We start from the raw sequence: 18,229 nt of genomic DNA, 5'->3' as shown, positions 1-18,229 counted from the left end.
TACTGTGTGTCATGGCTTTTAGGTCCTCTCATCAGACAGAGCCAGGAAATATGCTCAAATACATAGCACGTGTCCACACAAATTTATCTATCTATCTATCTATCTGTCTATCATCTATCTATCTATCATCATCATCATCTGTCTAATCTCATCTAACCCTAAAATATATGAGTTCATACTGAGCCCTCAGTTCCCACACAACAGCACAAGGCACTCCAAGGCACTGTGGAGAAGCCACTGGCAGGAAGGCTGCAAGGAGGAAGTTCTGGCCGCCTTTCTCCTGGCCTGCTAATGGCCAGATATGACTCTGAGGAGGGGCGAAAATGAAGTTTTCATCAGATCTTGCTGCTCTTCCTTTCTCTACTTTAACCACTTTATTGAGGTCCAGCTACAAACACTGCAAATATCTGAAGTGCAGAACCTAAGTTCTGACATATGTATATAACTGTGAAACCATCCCACAATCAATATAGTGAACATACTTATCACCCGAAAGGCTTCCTGGTATGCTCTTATCCCCCTCCTGCTTTGCCCTGTCCTCCCCTTCCCTCTCTCACCATGAAATTACTGATCTACTTTCTGTCATTACTGATTAGTTCACATTTTCTAGAATTTTTTGTAGGTAGAATCACACAGTATGTACTTTTTTGGGGTCTGGTTTCTTTACTTAGCATAATTATTTACCCACGTTGCTGTGTGTATCAGTAGCTGTTCTAATTCCATTGTATGGCTATTCCACAGTGACTTATCCATTAGCTATGCTTGAAGGACATTTGAGCTATTTCCAGTAGTTGGCTATTACAAATAAAGCTGCCATGAACATTCATATATCAGTCTTTGTGTGGATATAAGCTTGCATTTTTCTTAGGTAAATACTTAGGAGTGGGATGGTTAGATCACAGGGTGTATGTTTAACGAGTTTCCAGAGTGGTTGTCCCACATGTTATGTTTTTAAAACGACTGCACTTTTAGAAAAGCAGGGACAGTTACAATGTTGTGTAAAAAAAGCCCAACAGGTTAGGGTTGGATTTATGAAGGAGAATGTTTCCTTCCAGAAGCTTGGGGTGGGCTGAACATGTTTCTTGGAAATATGGGCACAGACCCCTTCCTTGAAGGGAGCCAAGCTGTCGTTCCCTTGGTCACAGAGGGGTGGGTTTTGCAGAGATTCAAAACACAGGAAAACAACAGCTGAGATTCATCTCCGTTAGCTCAGAGGCCCTTTGCATTAGACAAATACCTTTTCTTTGGTAAACAAACCTAGGGCTTCCTTTTCCTGCTGGAGTTGGGGTACAGAGTAAATAGGCCCTGAATCTGTAAACAGAGCACACAGGTAGGTGCTGGGGCACGGGGCCTCTCCTGGAGAGGGACTGATACTGACAGACGCCACCTCACTCCCGTGTTCTTGCCACCCGGTTGCCCAGAGGCCCCTCCCCTGCAGAGTCAGCCCAGCACATTCTTAAGTCACTGCTGTCCTGCCATCTTCTGGAGTCCCTTGGTGGATAAAATGGGGGTAGGTGGCACCTGATAGAGAAGTTGAGTCAAGAGAAAAAGGGCTAAGATTAAAAGGACGTGCTGGGAAGATGTCAAAGCCACAAAGGGCTCTCAAAGGAGAGGTTTCTTTCATTTCTAGGTTAACAACCAAGATGATACTGAAATCTAGACTTGACTTGAAATCTATTTGACTTGATATCAGTATAACATGGACTCTAACTCTTGCTTGGGATTTTTTTTTTCCATGAGAACAAACAGAGTTAATGCTTAATCTCCATCTTTAGGTACTTGTTACTGTTCAGTTAAGAGCCAGTCCTCTTTTTGATTTTTGCCCTCTCTTTCTAGAAGCAAGCTTGCATCTGACCCACCATGGTCCCCACAGAAGTCACAGTGAGTACAGCTACGCCCCCTCGGGTTCCTCAAAATGCACTCTATTTGGGGGCTTCTTTTCAGGGAGTGGGAAGGAATCCATTGTGGCGGAAGGATGTCTCTGTGGTTTCCCAGGGTAAGAGCTCTGCTAAGCAGTGCCCAGGACAGGGGGTCGATGCCCAGCACAGGGGGCTCTGCAAACACGAAGCGCTAGAAGAGCTTTGGGGTATGTGGGAGGACAGAGGAAAATGCTATTTTAGATTTTACTAATAGGTGAGGGTTGTATGATCTTTAGGATGTCTTTGTCCCATGTGTCTGTTCTGAAACTCAGACAAAAGAGGGCAAGAGAGAATCCATTTAGTTTGTTTTTAAAAGACCCACAGTGGGCATGTTAGTTTTGTTTCTTACATAACATTATGTAGCCTTTACTAAAAAACACATAATGATATATATTTCTCTGAAAGAGGAAAAGAGGCCAACAAAAATGAGTAAAGTCATCAGAGAATTGTTTGTGATTTTATAGTCAAATGTAATTAATTATAGAATCAAATCAAATTCCTATGCTTTTGTTATATTCATGAATGCTCACAAAAATATCTAAAGGTTTTAATTTTGCTTTTCTCAAAGTAAGAATCTGGGTTTTACATGTAGGTATTGAAATCAAACCTTCTTAGTGGAGCTGACAAACTGTCCCTCACAGTACACTGTAGGTTCCCACCACCTGTGGAGATTGGTGGTTGCCACCCATGATGTCAAAAAAGTTATTTATCATATGCTAATGATATTTAGTATTGCATACGTCATTGCATATCCCGTAACAACAACAAGAAGACAATTATTTTGGACCTGGTGAAGTAACGAGCTAAGTCTCTATTTTTCTAACCAGAATTAGACCCTTAGTTTCTCCTGCGTTAGAATTTGCTCTTCATCCCTGATGCTGGAAACGGGGCTGACACTGTCAGTCATTCGGTTTTATCCTCTGGAATCTTGGAAGATATCCAGACTCTGCAAGGCAGCTCCAGAGAGGAAGAAAAATGCACCCCAGTAATGACCTTTTGTGGTCAAGAGGTGTTCAGCACCACCTACATGGGGACAAGATGGGACCTCTGTGGCTATGACCCTGGGAAATAGCCATGACGTCCCTGTGGCCACCTTTCTGAGCACTGGCCATGTGCCAGTAACCAGCCAGGGTGCCACTTTCCGGCAGCCTCACGGTAAAGGCAGAGCCATGCTTACAGATGAGGAAACGAGCTGGGAGAAGGAACGGAAGGTTCCAGGTGTCGTGGCTAAAAGGAGGAGGAGCCCTGGAGGGTGCTCTCAGAGTCACGGCTTCACTGGGTCCCCCCACCCCGTGGGCAAATGTCAACACGCCGAGGTCCAAGCCTTACTGTGTGGAAGTCTCACGTCCTCGAGGGCGGGGACAGAGCGCCCTGGGGCAGTGCCTGCCAACTCCCACTGCTCCCACCGCGGCCCTCCCTGCCTGTGTCCCGCCCTCCCATTTGCCGCCTCCTGTCCCCAGATGCCCATGTTGGCACTAAGGAGCAATGGGGGGCACAGCTTTTGCCCTCTACCCTGGCCTCTCCCCAGAGGTGGGAATGAGGGGCCTGGGGCTGGGGGAAGGTTTCCAGAGACAACGTGAGTCGGTGAGGGAGGCCTCGGAAAGCTCTGGAGACCTTCTTCCTGCTCCAGGAGCAGCACGATGTTCACTGCCTGGGCTGCTGCTTCTGGGCCAAGGTTCTCCTGAGGGGAGGAGGACACACCTGCCCGCGCTCGGGGGCCAGGGCCTGTGGGGCAGAGCCTCGCTGGGGGCACCAGCGGGCAGCGCAGGCCCCTTGCCCGGCCGTGCACTGAGGTTTGCCCCCAGCATCAGGCAGCTCCCGGCTGCTCCGGGCACAGGAAGCCACAGGGCATCCTCTGGTGCCCAGAATCTTTCCGGGCTGGGGAGTGGGGAGGTAGGGCACCTGACGGCCACTCTGCTTGGGCTCAGGTGCTGGGACCCAGGTGCCGTGGCTCACGTTTGGTGTGGCCACTTTGACAACATCAGCACGTGGAGAGCTGGGCTTTGGGTCAGCAGGGATTAAAAGTGCCCCAGCTTGGGACTGAGGGGCTGGGGGATGGCTCTGGCCTTGACCCTCCCCCAGTGGCTGAGGGTTTGGGGCAGAACCTTCCGTTCCTTGGGTCTGTCTCCTCCTAAGATGGTCTCTAACATCTGAACATCATTCTAAAACCCGCTGAGCTTCCAAAAACATTTTCCAGAGCAGAAACAAAAGCCTACGTGAGGAGAAGGCAGCCCATTGCTGAGTTCCGGGCTGGCCACTGGGCACGCTGTGACACATTGTCTCATCTACTTAGATCTATGGCTATAATGCGCTTCTTTTCTTGATCAAAATGCTAAAAATCATCCAAAATAAATGATATAAATCCCCCCAATTAAGTAGCCCCCTGGGAGTAACACAGCCGTCCCACGATGCCACCCTGTCTAGGGCACCTCTGAGCTGTGGAGCTGCCGTCAGGGCCCTGCACACAGATGGACCTCCCCTCCCCCCCCCCAACCCCCATCCCAGCCTCGAGCTTGACAAGCGAGGCCTGGCGCAGGAGTTATTGACCTTTCTAACGTTTTGCTCCAATTCTATTTCCATCACCGAGGCGAATGGTGTCCTTTGGAAGTGGTTTCTTTGCCTGGCATGTACTCTGTGCTCAGTAAATATCTGTCGAATGAGTGAACAAATCACATTATTTATCGGCAAGGAACGAGAAATAAAGAGCTGTTTCTCAAGCCTAGGATGAGCATGCCGTTTTCTTAGGCAGGCAGGGAATGAGATGGTGGCATTTTCACACAAACACCATCCTGGCCAGGTCTGGGCCCTGTCCACCCCAGCGAATCACCACTCCTCACACTGCAAGAAGATTCTAGATCTGGCTCAGACCTCTGCTCATGGGGGTCCACAGGCTCCGAATAGTGGTCTAGTTGGTAAAGACGTCATGTTTTTAAGAGTGTCTGAGAACAACACAGTTTGCTAAGAAATGCAAGAGAAACCTTAGGTAAGATTTCTAGACATTCTAATTTGATGTGGAAGAGAATGGTCAGCCCCTTCAGAGAGCAGGGCCTGGATACTTCCCAGCAATAACGACACCCTGTCTCACTCTGTCTCCACTGCCTGCCTCGTGTTCCATAACAGGCTTGAGGCACCTTATTGGGTGCGTACAACAGAATAGAAAAGAAAGGACATACATTAAAACAGGGTCAGAGGAAATTGACAGAATAGGGAGAAAAGACCAAGAGAAGGAGTTAGAACGTGGGTTTTCAGCCTAAAGCTGTGCTGTCTGGTGAGGTAGTCATGAGCCACGTGGTGCCCCTGAGCACATGAAATGGGGCCACTCCAACTAAGATGCCCCGTGAGTGTAAAATGCACTCCATTCAAATATAATCTCTGCAACAAAAGGATGTAAAGTATTTTGGTAACTTTTACATTGCTTATGTAACAAAAAAATATTTTAGACATACTAGGTTCCAATAAAATACATTATTAAGGTGAATTCCACCTGTCTCTTTTTTACTTCTCTCACTTGGCTACTAGAAAATGCAAAATTAACCCAGAGTTGCCTTATACTCCTATTGGACAGCACTGGTTGAAGGGTCTTATTTGGTTACTATAATTGGGCTACCAGTTTGACTGAGTTTCCCAATTAAAAAGGGAATCCTGATTAAGTCACAAATCTTATATGGTGCATGAGCGAAAAAAAAACAACCTCGCCTGTTCTTCAGGAGATACGAAAGCCTTTCTTCACTTCTCTTTTATATTTAAATGGCAAATAAATATCTAGGCTAGGTCTTGGTGAGTAGGGCACAGAGCTATACGGACAGGCCCTTGGAAGTCCCCTCTCGGTGGAGAGGGTGGGCTCCACGGGGAGCACCTTAGATGCCACCTCGATGCAGATCCCGGGGTAAACTCACGGCAGCTTGTGGGAAGTCATTCTACACAGTGCTCAGGCCAGGAGGCTCCAGCAGGTGCTCCGGGATGCATGCAAAACCGTGTGGATTTCAGATCCTTACACTGTTCCTCTCTCAAGATGTTCTGACCCAGACTTTGAAAACAGCCTTTGTGGGTAGCTTCTCCAGCAACAGCAGTGTCTCTAGGACTCAGAGAGCAGGGAGGGAAGAAGGAATGGCTTGCCAACCTCAGAATCCTCCTGGAAGCCAGGTGCCCCTCATCTGGAAGAGGGGCCCGCCCCTACCTGGAAGGTCAAGGATTAAATGCATGCATGTCCTGTACTCCGCACTGGGTCAGATGTGCACTAGGCGCTCTGACAGTAGGGAATCAAATAAATTGGTAAATAATCGACGTTTACATTCGCTGGGAGATTTTCAAAGGATCCTTGGGTATTTACCTATCAGGCATGGACAAAGCTATGAGCACAAGTCTCGATGCAGGTGGACAGTTTGTCCAGGCTCCCCCTAGCCTGGGACGTGAATTCTTCCTTTGTCATCCTCAAAAAGATGGCCAACGCTTTGAACTTGTAAGGATGATATAGGCTCACCTTGTAGTCTTGATAAAATTCACACAAACCCAGGTTTTTTGTGTGTGAATTCAGTCACTCTTAAAATATGTCTGGGGAGTCCCTAACTAAATATAATGCTATGCTGAAGCACTGGGTCCTCCAACCCTCACCCAACAAGAAAACGTGCTCTGTGTGCTTCAAGCAGGACACAGTGTCCCCACTCTGGGACACAGTCTTGGGGAGCGGTGGTTGAGGGCTCGTTTACCAGGCCATGGAGAAGGCTGGGTCTCCCGGGACACTGGGACTGCTAGGGGTCCCCTCTGTGAGACCCTCTGTGCCACATTTGTGAATGGGGATGCTGTTTGCCTCCCTAACTCACAGCTTTGGGTGCAGGCTCATGTGAGAGTCTATTAAAGCTATTTAACCCCCCCAAAATGTAAAAAAATCCACCCTCTTCAAAGCAGTTTGACGCTTACTCACTGTGTGGATTCACAGTTGACACCTGCTCATCTGCATGGTTTTACTGACTTTCCTCCAAAATGTCACCCTCCTAACTTCTTAAATCTCCAGTGATACTTTTGTGGGTCTCTGTGCTCTTCATGTTCTTCCTTCCACCTGAAAAGTTCTTTTTTTCCTCTCAAAGTCTACTCAAACCCCACCTCTTAGGGGATGCCCTTTGGGGCCATTGACAGTGCCTGGCTCCCATGTCCCGCTTTGGCAGAAGTGTCCTGGCATCTTCACTGAAATATGAGTCATCCGTAAGATCTGTCCTCCCAATGATCTGGGCTTGTAGACAACGGCCAAAGCTCGGAGGGAAATCTTTAAATGTACACTGAGAATGGGTGAACCAGGCCTGGGGACGAAGCACATTCAAAATGGAGAGTTTTCCTCAGCTCTTCCCAGAAGCAGGCCGTTCTCAGCTGCTGGCTCCTGAAGAGCCAGCTCCTGGATCTGGCCCCCAGGGGTCTCTCTGCAATAGGACTTTCTCTTGGTCGCACACTAGAGGTGGATCAGGACCAGATTCAGGTTTTCCTAATTGTAGTCCAGGTTACCTTGGGCCTCCTCCTGGTACTTCCTGCCAGTCGGGGCCCAAACGGAATGGACCCATCACCTTAGCTCTTAGCACAAGCTTCAGAATTCAGGAGACCACAGCCTCCTGGCGTCTACTGCACCTTATCAGTCCACTCAGTGTGTCCTGGTATCTTAATAAGCACTCAGTAAACACACACACACACACACACAAACACACACACACACACAACAGGTTCCATGCTCATGTAAGATTAGGAAACATTATTAAACAAAATTCAACAGATTCTGAAGGACTTCTCAGAGCCTTTACTATGCTATCATGCAGTTAAAATAAAACAAGCTCTTCAGGACTTCTCAGAGCCTTTAATATGCTCATGATTATTGTGAATTTCAAAGGTGATATAGTAAGCAGAGATTCTCAACTATTTAACTACTAGTGTTCCACCCAAAACATGGTTTGGGAAATGCTGGTTGAAACTATTAGAAATAGATGGAGATTATAATGTGTGTAGAAGGGGAACTCCCAGCTAAAAGAAGACTGGTAGAAGATGTTTTATTATTTCAACATGAATAGTTTAATACATAAACTAAATATTTTTACTTAAATATTTATTGGCATTAAATATTTAATATTTAAAACAAAATGAAAATCTAGTGGGGATCTGAGGTTACTTCTAGTCTAAATGCTTCCAGAGGAACTGAAAAACTGCTGCATTTCCGGAGCAGAAATGAAGGGAGAGATGAGATTTGGCAAGGCATGTGCCTTGGGGCAAGGGAACGAGAGCTAGTGGTCCCTGGCAGGATTGGGGGCCCTAATGGGGGCCCTAGGAGGGGGTTGCTGGTGGGAAGTGAGAACATGTGAGAATTTGTAAGTGGAGGCCTTGGAACATGTCAGGTGTGGGACCGAGTTTCCCCTCCACCAGGCAACCCTCTCCTCCATTCCCTCCATCCCAGGCTTGACTCAAGGGCTCTATCTCCAGCCTTTATTTCCTCTTCCCCCAGCAGGGGTTCTAGGAAGGCTTCTGAGCCAGGAACTCATTGATGCTGTAATGAGGGGTGTGTGTGTGTGAGCACACGTGTGTGCACATTGTGAGGGTGTGTGCGCATGTGTCTGAATGCGTGTATATACCTGTGTGGGTATGTACATGAGTATGTATGTGTATTAGTGTAGGCATGTTTGTGTGCACGTGTGTTTGTAAATATGTGTGTGTGTGCTTGTGAGGGCTGGTTTCATGGGTGTGTGACCCCTACTGCTACACACTTCATGCTTAGAAGTGTCACTTGCTTGATTTAATGCTCTGCTATCTTGAAATTCTTAACAAATTTTGAACAAGGGACCCTGAAATCACGCAGTCTGTCCTGGTTCTTGTGTATGTGAGTGTATGTGAGAGTGTATGAATATGTGTGTGTGTGTTCATGCATGTGCACATGTGTAAGTGGGTGCATGTGTGACTCTTTGGTGCTTCTCCAACAGAGGATCCACAGCTTTCAGAAGACTCAGGGGAACCTGGACCCAGAAAAGTTTAAAAGCCTCTGAGGACCTTTCTGGGAGGGTAGAGAAGGGACAATCAGAACCATTCACTTAGTTTGATAAAGGTCCGCCCACCAGTGGTCCCAGACCCTCTTTCCCAAGCCGTCAGAGCATCTGTCATGCAGCCTGTGACTGTTCCTTTGCTTGAGTGTCTCCTCCCAGAGTAGGTAAGTTCCATGAGAGCAGGAACCATGTCTGACTCTTCAGCATGTACCCAGTACCTACCATGTCGTAGGTGCTCAATAAACATTTGTTGAATAAATAAATCATTTACAATCCAAGCAGATGCCCTCAGAATTCTTATTTCCTACACATACATTTCTTTTGTCTTATCACAGACTTTGGGAGTGGAAGGTTCAAGGGCTCCATGCCTCTGCCATCATCAGATAGAACCTCCAAAAGCATGCCCTTGACCCAGTGCCATCCTGTGTCTCCTTGCAGAGCCTGATCCCTAATATGTCAGATGACTATAGCTATGACACCACGTCTTCCATGGAAGATTACGGGAACTTCAACATCACTGACTTATTCTGTAAGAAAAACCACGTCAGGCAGTTCGCAAGCTACTTCCTTCCACCCTTCTACTGGCTCGTGTTCATCGTGGGGGCCTTGGGCAACAGTCTGGTCATCCTTGTCTACTGGTACTGCACGAGGGTGAAGACCATGACCGACATGTTCCTTTTGAATTTGGCAATCGCTGACCTTCTCTTTCTTGTCACCCTTCCCTTCTGGGCCATTGCCGCCGCCGACCAGTGGAAATTCCAGACCTTCATGTGCAGAGTGGTCAACAGCACGTACAAGATGAACTTCTACAGCTGTGCACTGCTGATCACATGCATCAGCGTGGACAGGTACATCGCCATTGCTCAGGCCATGAGAGCGCAGATGTGGAGGCAGAAGAGGCTTCTGTACAGCAAAATGGTCTGCTTTACTGTCTGGGTGATGGCAGCCGCGCTCTGCGTCCCAGAACTCCTGTACAGCCAAGTCAAGAAGGAGTATGGGATTGCTATCTGCACCATGGTTTACCCCAGTGACGAGAGTACCAAACTGAAGTCAGCTGTCTTGACTCTGAAAGTCATCCTGGGATTCTTCCTCCCTTTGGTGGTCATGGCTTGCTGCTATACCATCATCATTCACACCCTGATACAAGCCAAGAAGTCATCCAAGCACAAGGCCCTGAAGGTGACCGTCACTGTGCTCACTGTCTTCGTCCTATCTCAGTTCCCCCATAACTGCGTTCTGCTGGTGCAGACCATCGATGCCTACAGCACGTTCATCTCCAGCTGTGCTGTCTCCATCAACATTGACATCAGCTTCCAGGTCACTCAAACCATCGCCTTTCTCCACAGTTGCCTCAACCCTGTTCTCTACGTTTTTGTGGGTGAGAGGTTCCGCCGGGATCTTGTGAAGACCCTAAAGAACTTGGGTTGCATCAGCCAGGCTCAGTGGGTTTCATTTACAAGGAGAGAAGGAAGCCTGAAGCTGTCATCGATGTTGCTGGAGACAACCTCGGGAGCTCTCTCCCTCTGAGGGATCTTCTCCCTGAGGTGGATGGTCCTTTTGGAAGTAACAAGAAATACAGCTACGGCTTCCCTTACTGGTAGGGCCAGAGGGAAAGCAGAGAAGGAAAAGGAAGTGAAAAAAAGGAAATAAAAAACTCAGAAAGGGGTGAATTTGAATAACGTTATACTTTTCGTCAGGATTTGCCAAGCCAGAGTCTTCAAAATTGACTGGCCATCCCAGGGGGCTGCTGACTGGCTCCTGGCTGCCATACCTGCGGTTTTCAAAGGAGGACTAATGAGCAGCATTGCAAGCCTCCCTGGCTTTGCCACTTGCCTGAGCGTTAATGCAGCTGACCTCTGAAGGAGGCTTTGATTTCTCAGTGCACAGTGAATTGCTGTGCCTTCAGTTCTGATGCCACCCCTTCCAAAAGAAGACACAGAAGCACTGGCCACTGCCATAGTCCACAAATGCATGAGGCTTCATGAAAACTCCCATCTTTGGAGAATTTCTACCCTGGTTTGGGGGGCTGACACCCATGCCAGGTCTTAGAGATTCCTGCTCCAGAATCTTTCCAAACAACCTCAGATCTAATGCCCTTCTGGTCTCCTTGATCTGTTTTGGGCCAGTGAGGGTCCTTGTTCCTGTTCTGAAGCTATCTGCAGCACTGGTCAGTGAGGCCGTGGGTAACTGACCCTGGGTAACTGACCACACCAGCATGTCATCCGGATTCTGTTGGTTTCCAACCCATTTCTGCCAGAGGTTCTGTGATTTCACACCTGGCTGCCATGCTGATCCGGGCAAGGATTCAGCTTGTCCGGTGGTGTCATGGAAGTGGTCCTCTCAGCCTGTGCACAGAGACTAAGAACCTCAGTTGGTGGGAAACCAGCTCCATTATGGGCCCGCTGTGTTGAGTGGCTTGTGTGATGGTCCACTCTGTCTGCTCCCTATAAAATGGGTTGGTCCTATTTGCCCTTTTGTTTCTGAGGCCACTGCAAGGATATCTGTTTCCATGCTTCTCTTCTTCATACTGTATAATGCTAACATGTTAAAAAAAAAAAGCTTTCAACTTAGAGATTAGGCTGAAAAAAAGTTAACAGAATTCACCTTTGCTCTTGGGTCTTTCTTTTAACTATTCGGCAAACTTATCACATATAAAATTTTCATTTATTAGAAAAGTGTTTTTTAAATGACTGTTTAAAAACATCTGTTACTTTTCACTTTCTTCACCCTGTCTCTATATTTTAAATGTGTACAATTAGAGATCAAATAGCCGTATTAGAGTGTGAAGAATAAGAGGCTAGGAGAGGGAAATAACATTTCCAAAATACCATAAAATCATCTTCGCTGACCAATTTTTAATTTCTCCTCTGTTCAGACTTATCTTCCAGGTTTTTCCAGGTTAGTCCAATGGAATTTCCAAGAAGGACGATTACAGCAGCACCATAAACCATACCAGCTTTGCTCCCGAGGAAGCATCTCATTTTCCCAGCAGGCTGTGAATTGCTGTGGTTTCAGTTCCAAAGCCATCCCTTCCAAAGGGGACACAAAAGCTCTAGACTCTGCCATGGTGCCTATTTTCTCCCCACCCACTTCTAAACTACATGTTAGTGAGAAATAAAGTGAGCAGAAAGTGGGCAGCAACCACGAGGAGCAAAGGGTAATACAAAGGCTGCGCCAACCCACCCCGAGTGTGGGCAGTTGGTGGCAAATAAGCATTGGCTGGGACCAGCACATCAACACAGGTCCCAGCACAACAAGAACTGCCTACAGTCAAAGGGAAGGATGACTTCCCCAAGGCAGTCTATGGACGGAGCTGTCTATATGGCCACCTTTTCCAGGAGGAGACCCAGATAACCTTTGAGGAACCTAGAAGAATAAGCAATAGGCATGGGCCAAACCTAAATAACACGGTGCAGTTAAGTGGAAGAACTCAACTGAGTTTGGCTCTTCCATCCCATGCCGTTTTTTGGTTTGTTTTTGTTTTGTTTTATACAGCAGGTTCTCATTAGTTATCTATTTTATACATATTAGTGTATACATGTCAATCCTAATCTCCCAATTCATCACACCACCTCCCCCTGTGCTTTCCCCCCTTGGTGTCCATACATTTGTTCTCTACACCTGTGTTTCTATTTCTGCCCTACAAACTGGTTCATCTGTACCATTTTTCTAGATTCCACATATATGCATTAATATACGATATTTGTTTTTCTCTTTCTGGCTTACTTCACTCTGTATGACAGTCTCTAGGTCCATCCATGTCTCTACAAATGACCCAATTTTGTTCCTTTTTATGGCTGAGTAATATTCCATTGTATATACGTACCACATCTTCTTTATCCATTTGTCTGTCAATGGGCATTTAGGTTGCTTCCATGACCTGGATATTGTAAATAGTGCCGCAATGAACATTGGGGTGCATGTGTCTTTTTGAATTACGGTTCTCTCTGGGTATATGCCCAGTAGTGGGATTGCTGAGTCATATGGTAATTCTATTTTTAGTTTTTTAAGGAACCTCCATACTGTTCTCCATAGTGGCTGTATCAATTTACATTCCCACCAACAGTGCAAGAGGGTTCCCTTTTCTCCACACTCTCTCCAGCACTTATTGTTTGTAGATTTTCTGATGACGCCCCTTCTAACCGGTGTGAGGTGATACCTCATTGTAGTTTTGATTTGTCTTTCTCTAATAATTAGTGATGTTGAGCAGCTTTTCATGTGCTTCTTGGCCATCTGTATGTCTTCTTTGGAGAAATGTCTGTTTAGGTCTTCTGCCCATTTTTTGATTGGGTTGTTTGTTTTTTTAATATTGAGCTGCATGAGCTGTTTATATATTTTGGATCCCATGCCATTTTGATACTGTGGTTCTAGTACTATATGTCCTGGGGGTCCCAGTGGAGCTGAGGATTGGGGGAGGGATGGAAGGAGGGAGGGGTGAGCCATGATTACGCTTGTTCAATCTACTCCAGCCTAGAGTTACTTAAGGGACACCATGATGGAGACTTAGTAGGAGTTCAGAGGTAGATAAGGCTTTGGTCAGTGTATATTAGTTGAGAAAAAAAAAATGCTAGGGACTCAACTTTTTTCCCCTTTTTTTTTTTTTTTTTTTTTTTTTTGCGGTATGCGGGCCTCTCACTGTTGTGGCCTCTCCCATTGCGGAGCACAGGCTCCGGAAGTGCAGGCTCAGTGGCCATGGCTCACGGGCCCAGCTGCTAAGCGGCATGTGGGATCTTCCCGGACCGGGGCACGAACCCGTGACCCCTGCATCAGCAGGTGGACTCTCAACCACTGCGCCACCAGGGAAGCCCTTTCCCCTCTGATTTTTAAGAAAGCAGATGTGGGAACACCACAAGAACTACGAACCCTGCATTGCACCCTAACGCACAATGACCACGCCTAGTTCCAAAGACTTCTTTTAGGACCCGACTGTCACTATTGGACTGTCCCAGTCCTAATGCAGCTTCAATGCAGGATTAAAGACATGCTGCAGCTACATTATATTTTAAAGATTTTAAGTATCCTTTGTTGGCTAATTGTATTAGTTTTTAAATGACTGCATAAATAGGACCATTTTATATTCAAATTAAACTAGGTTTTAGTAGCAGATTTATCCTAAGATAAAAACGTTGGAAGAATCAACAAGGGGAAAGCCACAAGGAAGCTGTGATCCACTCAACATTTCCATAAAATACGCTGTGTGCGTACTTTTCTGAAATAATGATAAAAGAGGATTATAATATAATTACATTTTACTGGAACTCTATAAATCAGAAAAATCGAGAAACTGAATGAAATGTGATGTGTGTTTATTATAAAAAAGAAATTGCCTTTTCTACTGAAAAACAATTTTTAAAAACTAATCTTAAATCAACACATCACAACATGCACATTCAAGTGGGGACTGCCATTCTGAAGTAGTCAGCTTGTATGACTAGAGATTTGGTCTTTGGCCTGTCTTTCAAGCCTACAGAATCCTCCTTTGTTCATTCAGCAAACATCTGTGAGCACACCGTGAGCCAGTCCCTTTCTATTCACTGAGGTTATAATGGGAATATGATAGTCCTTTCTGTCAAGATGCTTACATTCTAGCAATATGGGAAAGCCAAGTCTCAGGTGAGACCCCCCCCCCATCTCGGCTGAGAATCATGAGGCTGGTGTCACTGTATGGCTTATAAACTGGTTTGTAGATAGTTTCCAGGACAAGCAGCCTCTTTGGGTGAGTGAGCCCTTGGACAGCAACTTCGTGTGTGTGTTCCTCATCTGGTCTATGTGCCAAACATACCCCATACACAGGGCCTTGGATATAGCAGATACACTGTGCTGAATGAATAAATTTGTTTAAATTGGTCATTTCTCAAATTTGTACTTCACGTATCAGAAATCAGCTGCCGGAAAATTTCCCCCCCAAAATTAGCAACGTTGAGCAACGGGACATTACGTCTGTTGGGCAGTAGTGCTGTCCTGTTACCTGCAGCAGCTTGAGAGGAGTTGGTGGTCAAGGAGGGCTGGCTAGAGTGGTACTGGACACCACTGCCTTCCCACGGTCCACTGAGTGGCTCAGACCACCGCCCCCAACCCCTGGGAGAGGCGTGTGGTTATGATTTCCTCTGCATGTCCATAGCGGCTGCTACAAATAGTCCTGTGCAAGGAAGCAACCAGCTCCAGCGAGCTCCTTCCACTTTGACCTGTCAGCCTCACAGAAGGCCGTCACCATCGTAGTGTGTTGGTTATGCGGAGTGTCTGTATGATGGGCTTAAACACACAGCAAAGCTGCCATGAAGCCTGAAACCTTCAGACACCTCCAAGTGTCTTTCTGCTTTAATAAATGAAAAGCTGGCACATGTGTTTTGTGGTTGTAATCTTTCAGCAGGTGTGCTTGGTTTTCCAATTCTGAGTTGGCCTCATTGGTTGGAGCTTCCCGTGGGCTCCAGGTCAAAGCATGGGCAGGAGCATCACCCCATCCCACCCCTGGATCTCTGTCCATCAGCGGATTTGACCTCTCTACACTGGAGCTGCTCTTCCTCCACTCTGGTCAGCTTGTCTCAAAGGGAGGTCTGGTCAAGGGGCTCTAAGTGACTTTGAGAAAAGGGAAATAATCAGGGCCTCCAGCACCCACACCTCACACATTTTAGATGCTCCAAACAAATCTCTCTTCATTTGACAAATGTTTACTGGTTGTTTACTATGTGTGATTAACAAATATTGTGGCTTTAGAATTATCATCACAACCAAGACATGGTGCGTCCGCAGCACAGTTCCTTCTGCCCCATTCCATATGGCCCTCCTGTTACAACTGCGGTCTAAGCCCAGCATCCCCTTGGGACATGGAGTGTTTCTCTGGTCAATTCTGTATTATTACTACAGACAACCCAAATAGCTAATGTCCCTTTCAATGTTTGTTTTATAAAATCCTATGAAAGACATGCAAATGTGTTTCTCTAAAACGAGACCCTTTATGAGTTCCTCTCCACTCTTGTACACAGGATAAGTAAAAAATCTCTATGGTTAATGGAGAGGCACCAACTGGATGTCCTTTCGTGAAATAACTTCTAGGGAACCTGGTCAGCACATAATGTCCAGCTGCCAGTTCCTTCAGGTCTGCCTCCGCTGCACAGCGCAGCCCTGGCCAGAGCCACGTGACCCAAGGTCCATTCCCCTGCGTCCAGCGCCTGGAAGCGGGGTGTAAGGGTGTCAGCCTGTCAGGGGTGCTCTGATGGGCAGCATCCGCTCCAGAGCTTCCTGCCAGGCTGGCAACGCCTGTCGGGTTTGCTTCTCAGTTTGACTCCTCCCTCTGCCCAATCCTGTTTCCCCCAACTTCCCTTCTTAGTTGTTGATCCCTAATAGACACCTTGCCCCCAAATTCCAGCTCAGCATCTGCTTCTAGAGAAGGCAGCCTGCAACAGTCTTTTTCACCAGGGGCTGCCAATTACAAGAGCGCATTTGAGACCGGCCGGGTGAGGAACACGGGGTGTCCAGAGCTACAGAGAATTCTGTGAGCATCCGTCACAGAACTCATCTCAGGAGGCTGGGAGCACGAGCCTGCCTGATCGTAACTCAACCCTCAGCAGACCTTCGTGCACACCAGTGGCCTGCCAGGCCCCGCGGGTACAGGACAGACACAGTCTCCCCTCGTGACCTTTCAGCTGTCATCTCCTGCTTGCTTGCTCTGTACCAGGTAGACATGGTAACTCACCCCGTTTTACAGATGAAGGGGCTGAGCTTCAGAGATCAGGGACTCGCTGCGCATCACGCCGTTAGTAACTGGCAAGGCTAGGACACGACGCTGGGCATGTCTGGCACTCAAGCCTTGGCTTTTGCCCATGATGCTGTCCCGCCTTGCCTGACATAGTCAGACATATCAGCCATTGCTTTGGAGGGTCGACCAACAATTTGCCAAGCACCAGGTTGAGTACCAGGGGATGCAAAGATGGACGGGCACGGCCTTGGCCAGCACTGCTTCATATACCACTGCACACAAACTCTAAATGATGACATGTGACAGCTGAGCCCGTGCTGAGCCCTCCTTCAAAAGTGGGCCATGCGGGAGGACCAGCACAGGACCATGTCATCATCCTCACAGACTCAAGAAGGTTCCTCCCTGCTCCCTCTCCCGGGCTCCTCCCCAAACATATGCAGTTGTGGAGCCTCAAATTCTTTGTGAAGGAGCCACAGATTCTGCTGAAGGTCTGCAGACGTGCAGGTCCAAGGAGACTGCACCCAAATCTGGCCAGACTTCTGGACACCCACCTGTCCTCCTCACCCCACTCTGTCCCCACCTGTCTTTCCCAGCTCCTTTCTCACAAACAGACTAGCCCATCCGCCAGCTGAATGCCACCAAGTGTGTCAATACCACATGGAACAGAAGAATCACCCTGCCAAGCCCTACTCAAACTCCTGACCTGTAACATCATGAGATATAATAAAATGGTTCTTATTGTTTTAAGCCACTGAGTTTGAGGTAATTCGTTATGTAGCAGTTGATAAACAGAATGCTGAGAAGCCAACAATTTCTGGTGTTAGTCTTTCAGAGCCAACACAAAAACGTGACCGTCCCGGGTAAACCCCCCGGAGCATACGGCAAAGACTCAGCGTTAAAGAAGAGGCTGGACGAGGTATCAGACAGTTCACCCTGCAGTTCTCTAGGTGACTGTGGCTGGATCCCCACCAGTCAAGTTTCCTACCCTGCCTCCTTAGGTCTTTGGTCAAGCACCACCTTCTCCTCCAGGCCTTCCCTGCCCACCCTCAGTCCTCCCCCGCCAGCCGCCCCATCTCCCCGCTTTTGTTGTCCACCACAGCTCTTAGCACCACCTGATACACAACAATTGTAAACTCCACAGGGTAAGAATTGTTTTTCTGTTCTGTTCATTGCTATTTCCCTAGCACCTACGACAGACTTCACACATGACAGACAATAAACGTGTGTCAAATGAATCAGTGGCCCCTCCAATCTCAAATATTTGGTTTCATGAAGCACCCATCCTCGTGAAACCCTGTATCTTGGGAAAATACAGCAATTGACAACAGTACTTTAACAACTTCATTCAACAAAAACTTACGGAACATTTTCTACCTGTCAGTCACTGGGCTTAGGTGATGCTGAGCAAAAGCAGACACAGGCCCAGCGCTCATGAAGCTCACAGTCCACAGGTGACAGACCCTAATCAGACTGTCACAAAGAGATGGTTTTAAGATGCTAGAAAGTGCGTTACAGGAGGCTCTGACCTACTCTGGGGATGGGAGACAGGGAAGGTTTCCATGAGAAAGTGACATTGAGCTGAGAGCTGAAGGATGAGCAGGAATGAC

The 18,229-nt window shown here is 47.3% G+C and overlaps 1 protein-coding gene across 1 annotated transcript; it reads left to right on the top strand.

Annotated features, from left to right (window-relative positions):
* Positions 1–1,860: 1,860 nt before the first annotated feature.
* On the top strand, positions 1,861–10,562 carry CCR9 (C-C motif chemokine receptor 9; the record flags this gene model as incomplete). The annotated part of the gene is made up of 2 exons (XM_082639110.1): positions 1,861–1,881; positions 9,365–10,562. 2 exons carry the CDS (start codon positions 1,861–1,863, stop codon positions 10,451–10,453), a joined length of 1,110 nt encoding a protein of 369 aa, XP_082495236.1. The 3' UTR covers positions 10,454–10,562.
* Between the last annotated feature and the right edge of the window lie 7,667 nt (positions 10,563–18,229).

Source organism: Mesoplodon mirus (genome assembly GCF_964341445.2).
Source record: "Mesoplodon mirus genome assembly, chromosome: 12".
Lineage (NCBI taxonomy): Eukaryota > Metazoa > Chordata > Mammalia > Artiodactyla > Ziphiidae > Mesoplodon > Mesoplodon mirus.
The sequence above is the reverse complement of the archived record's forward strand: the minus strand, read 5'-3'. Positions and strand labels throughout refer to the sequence as shown.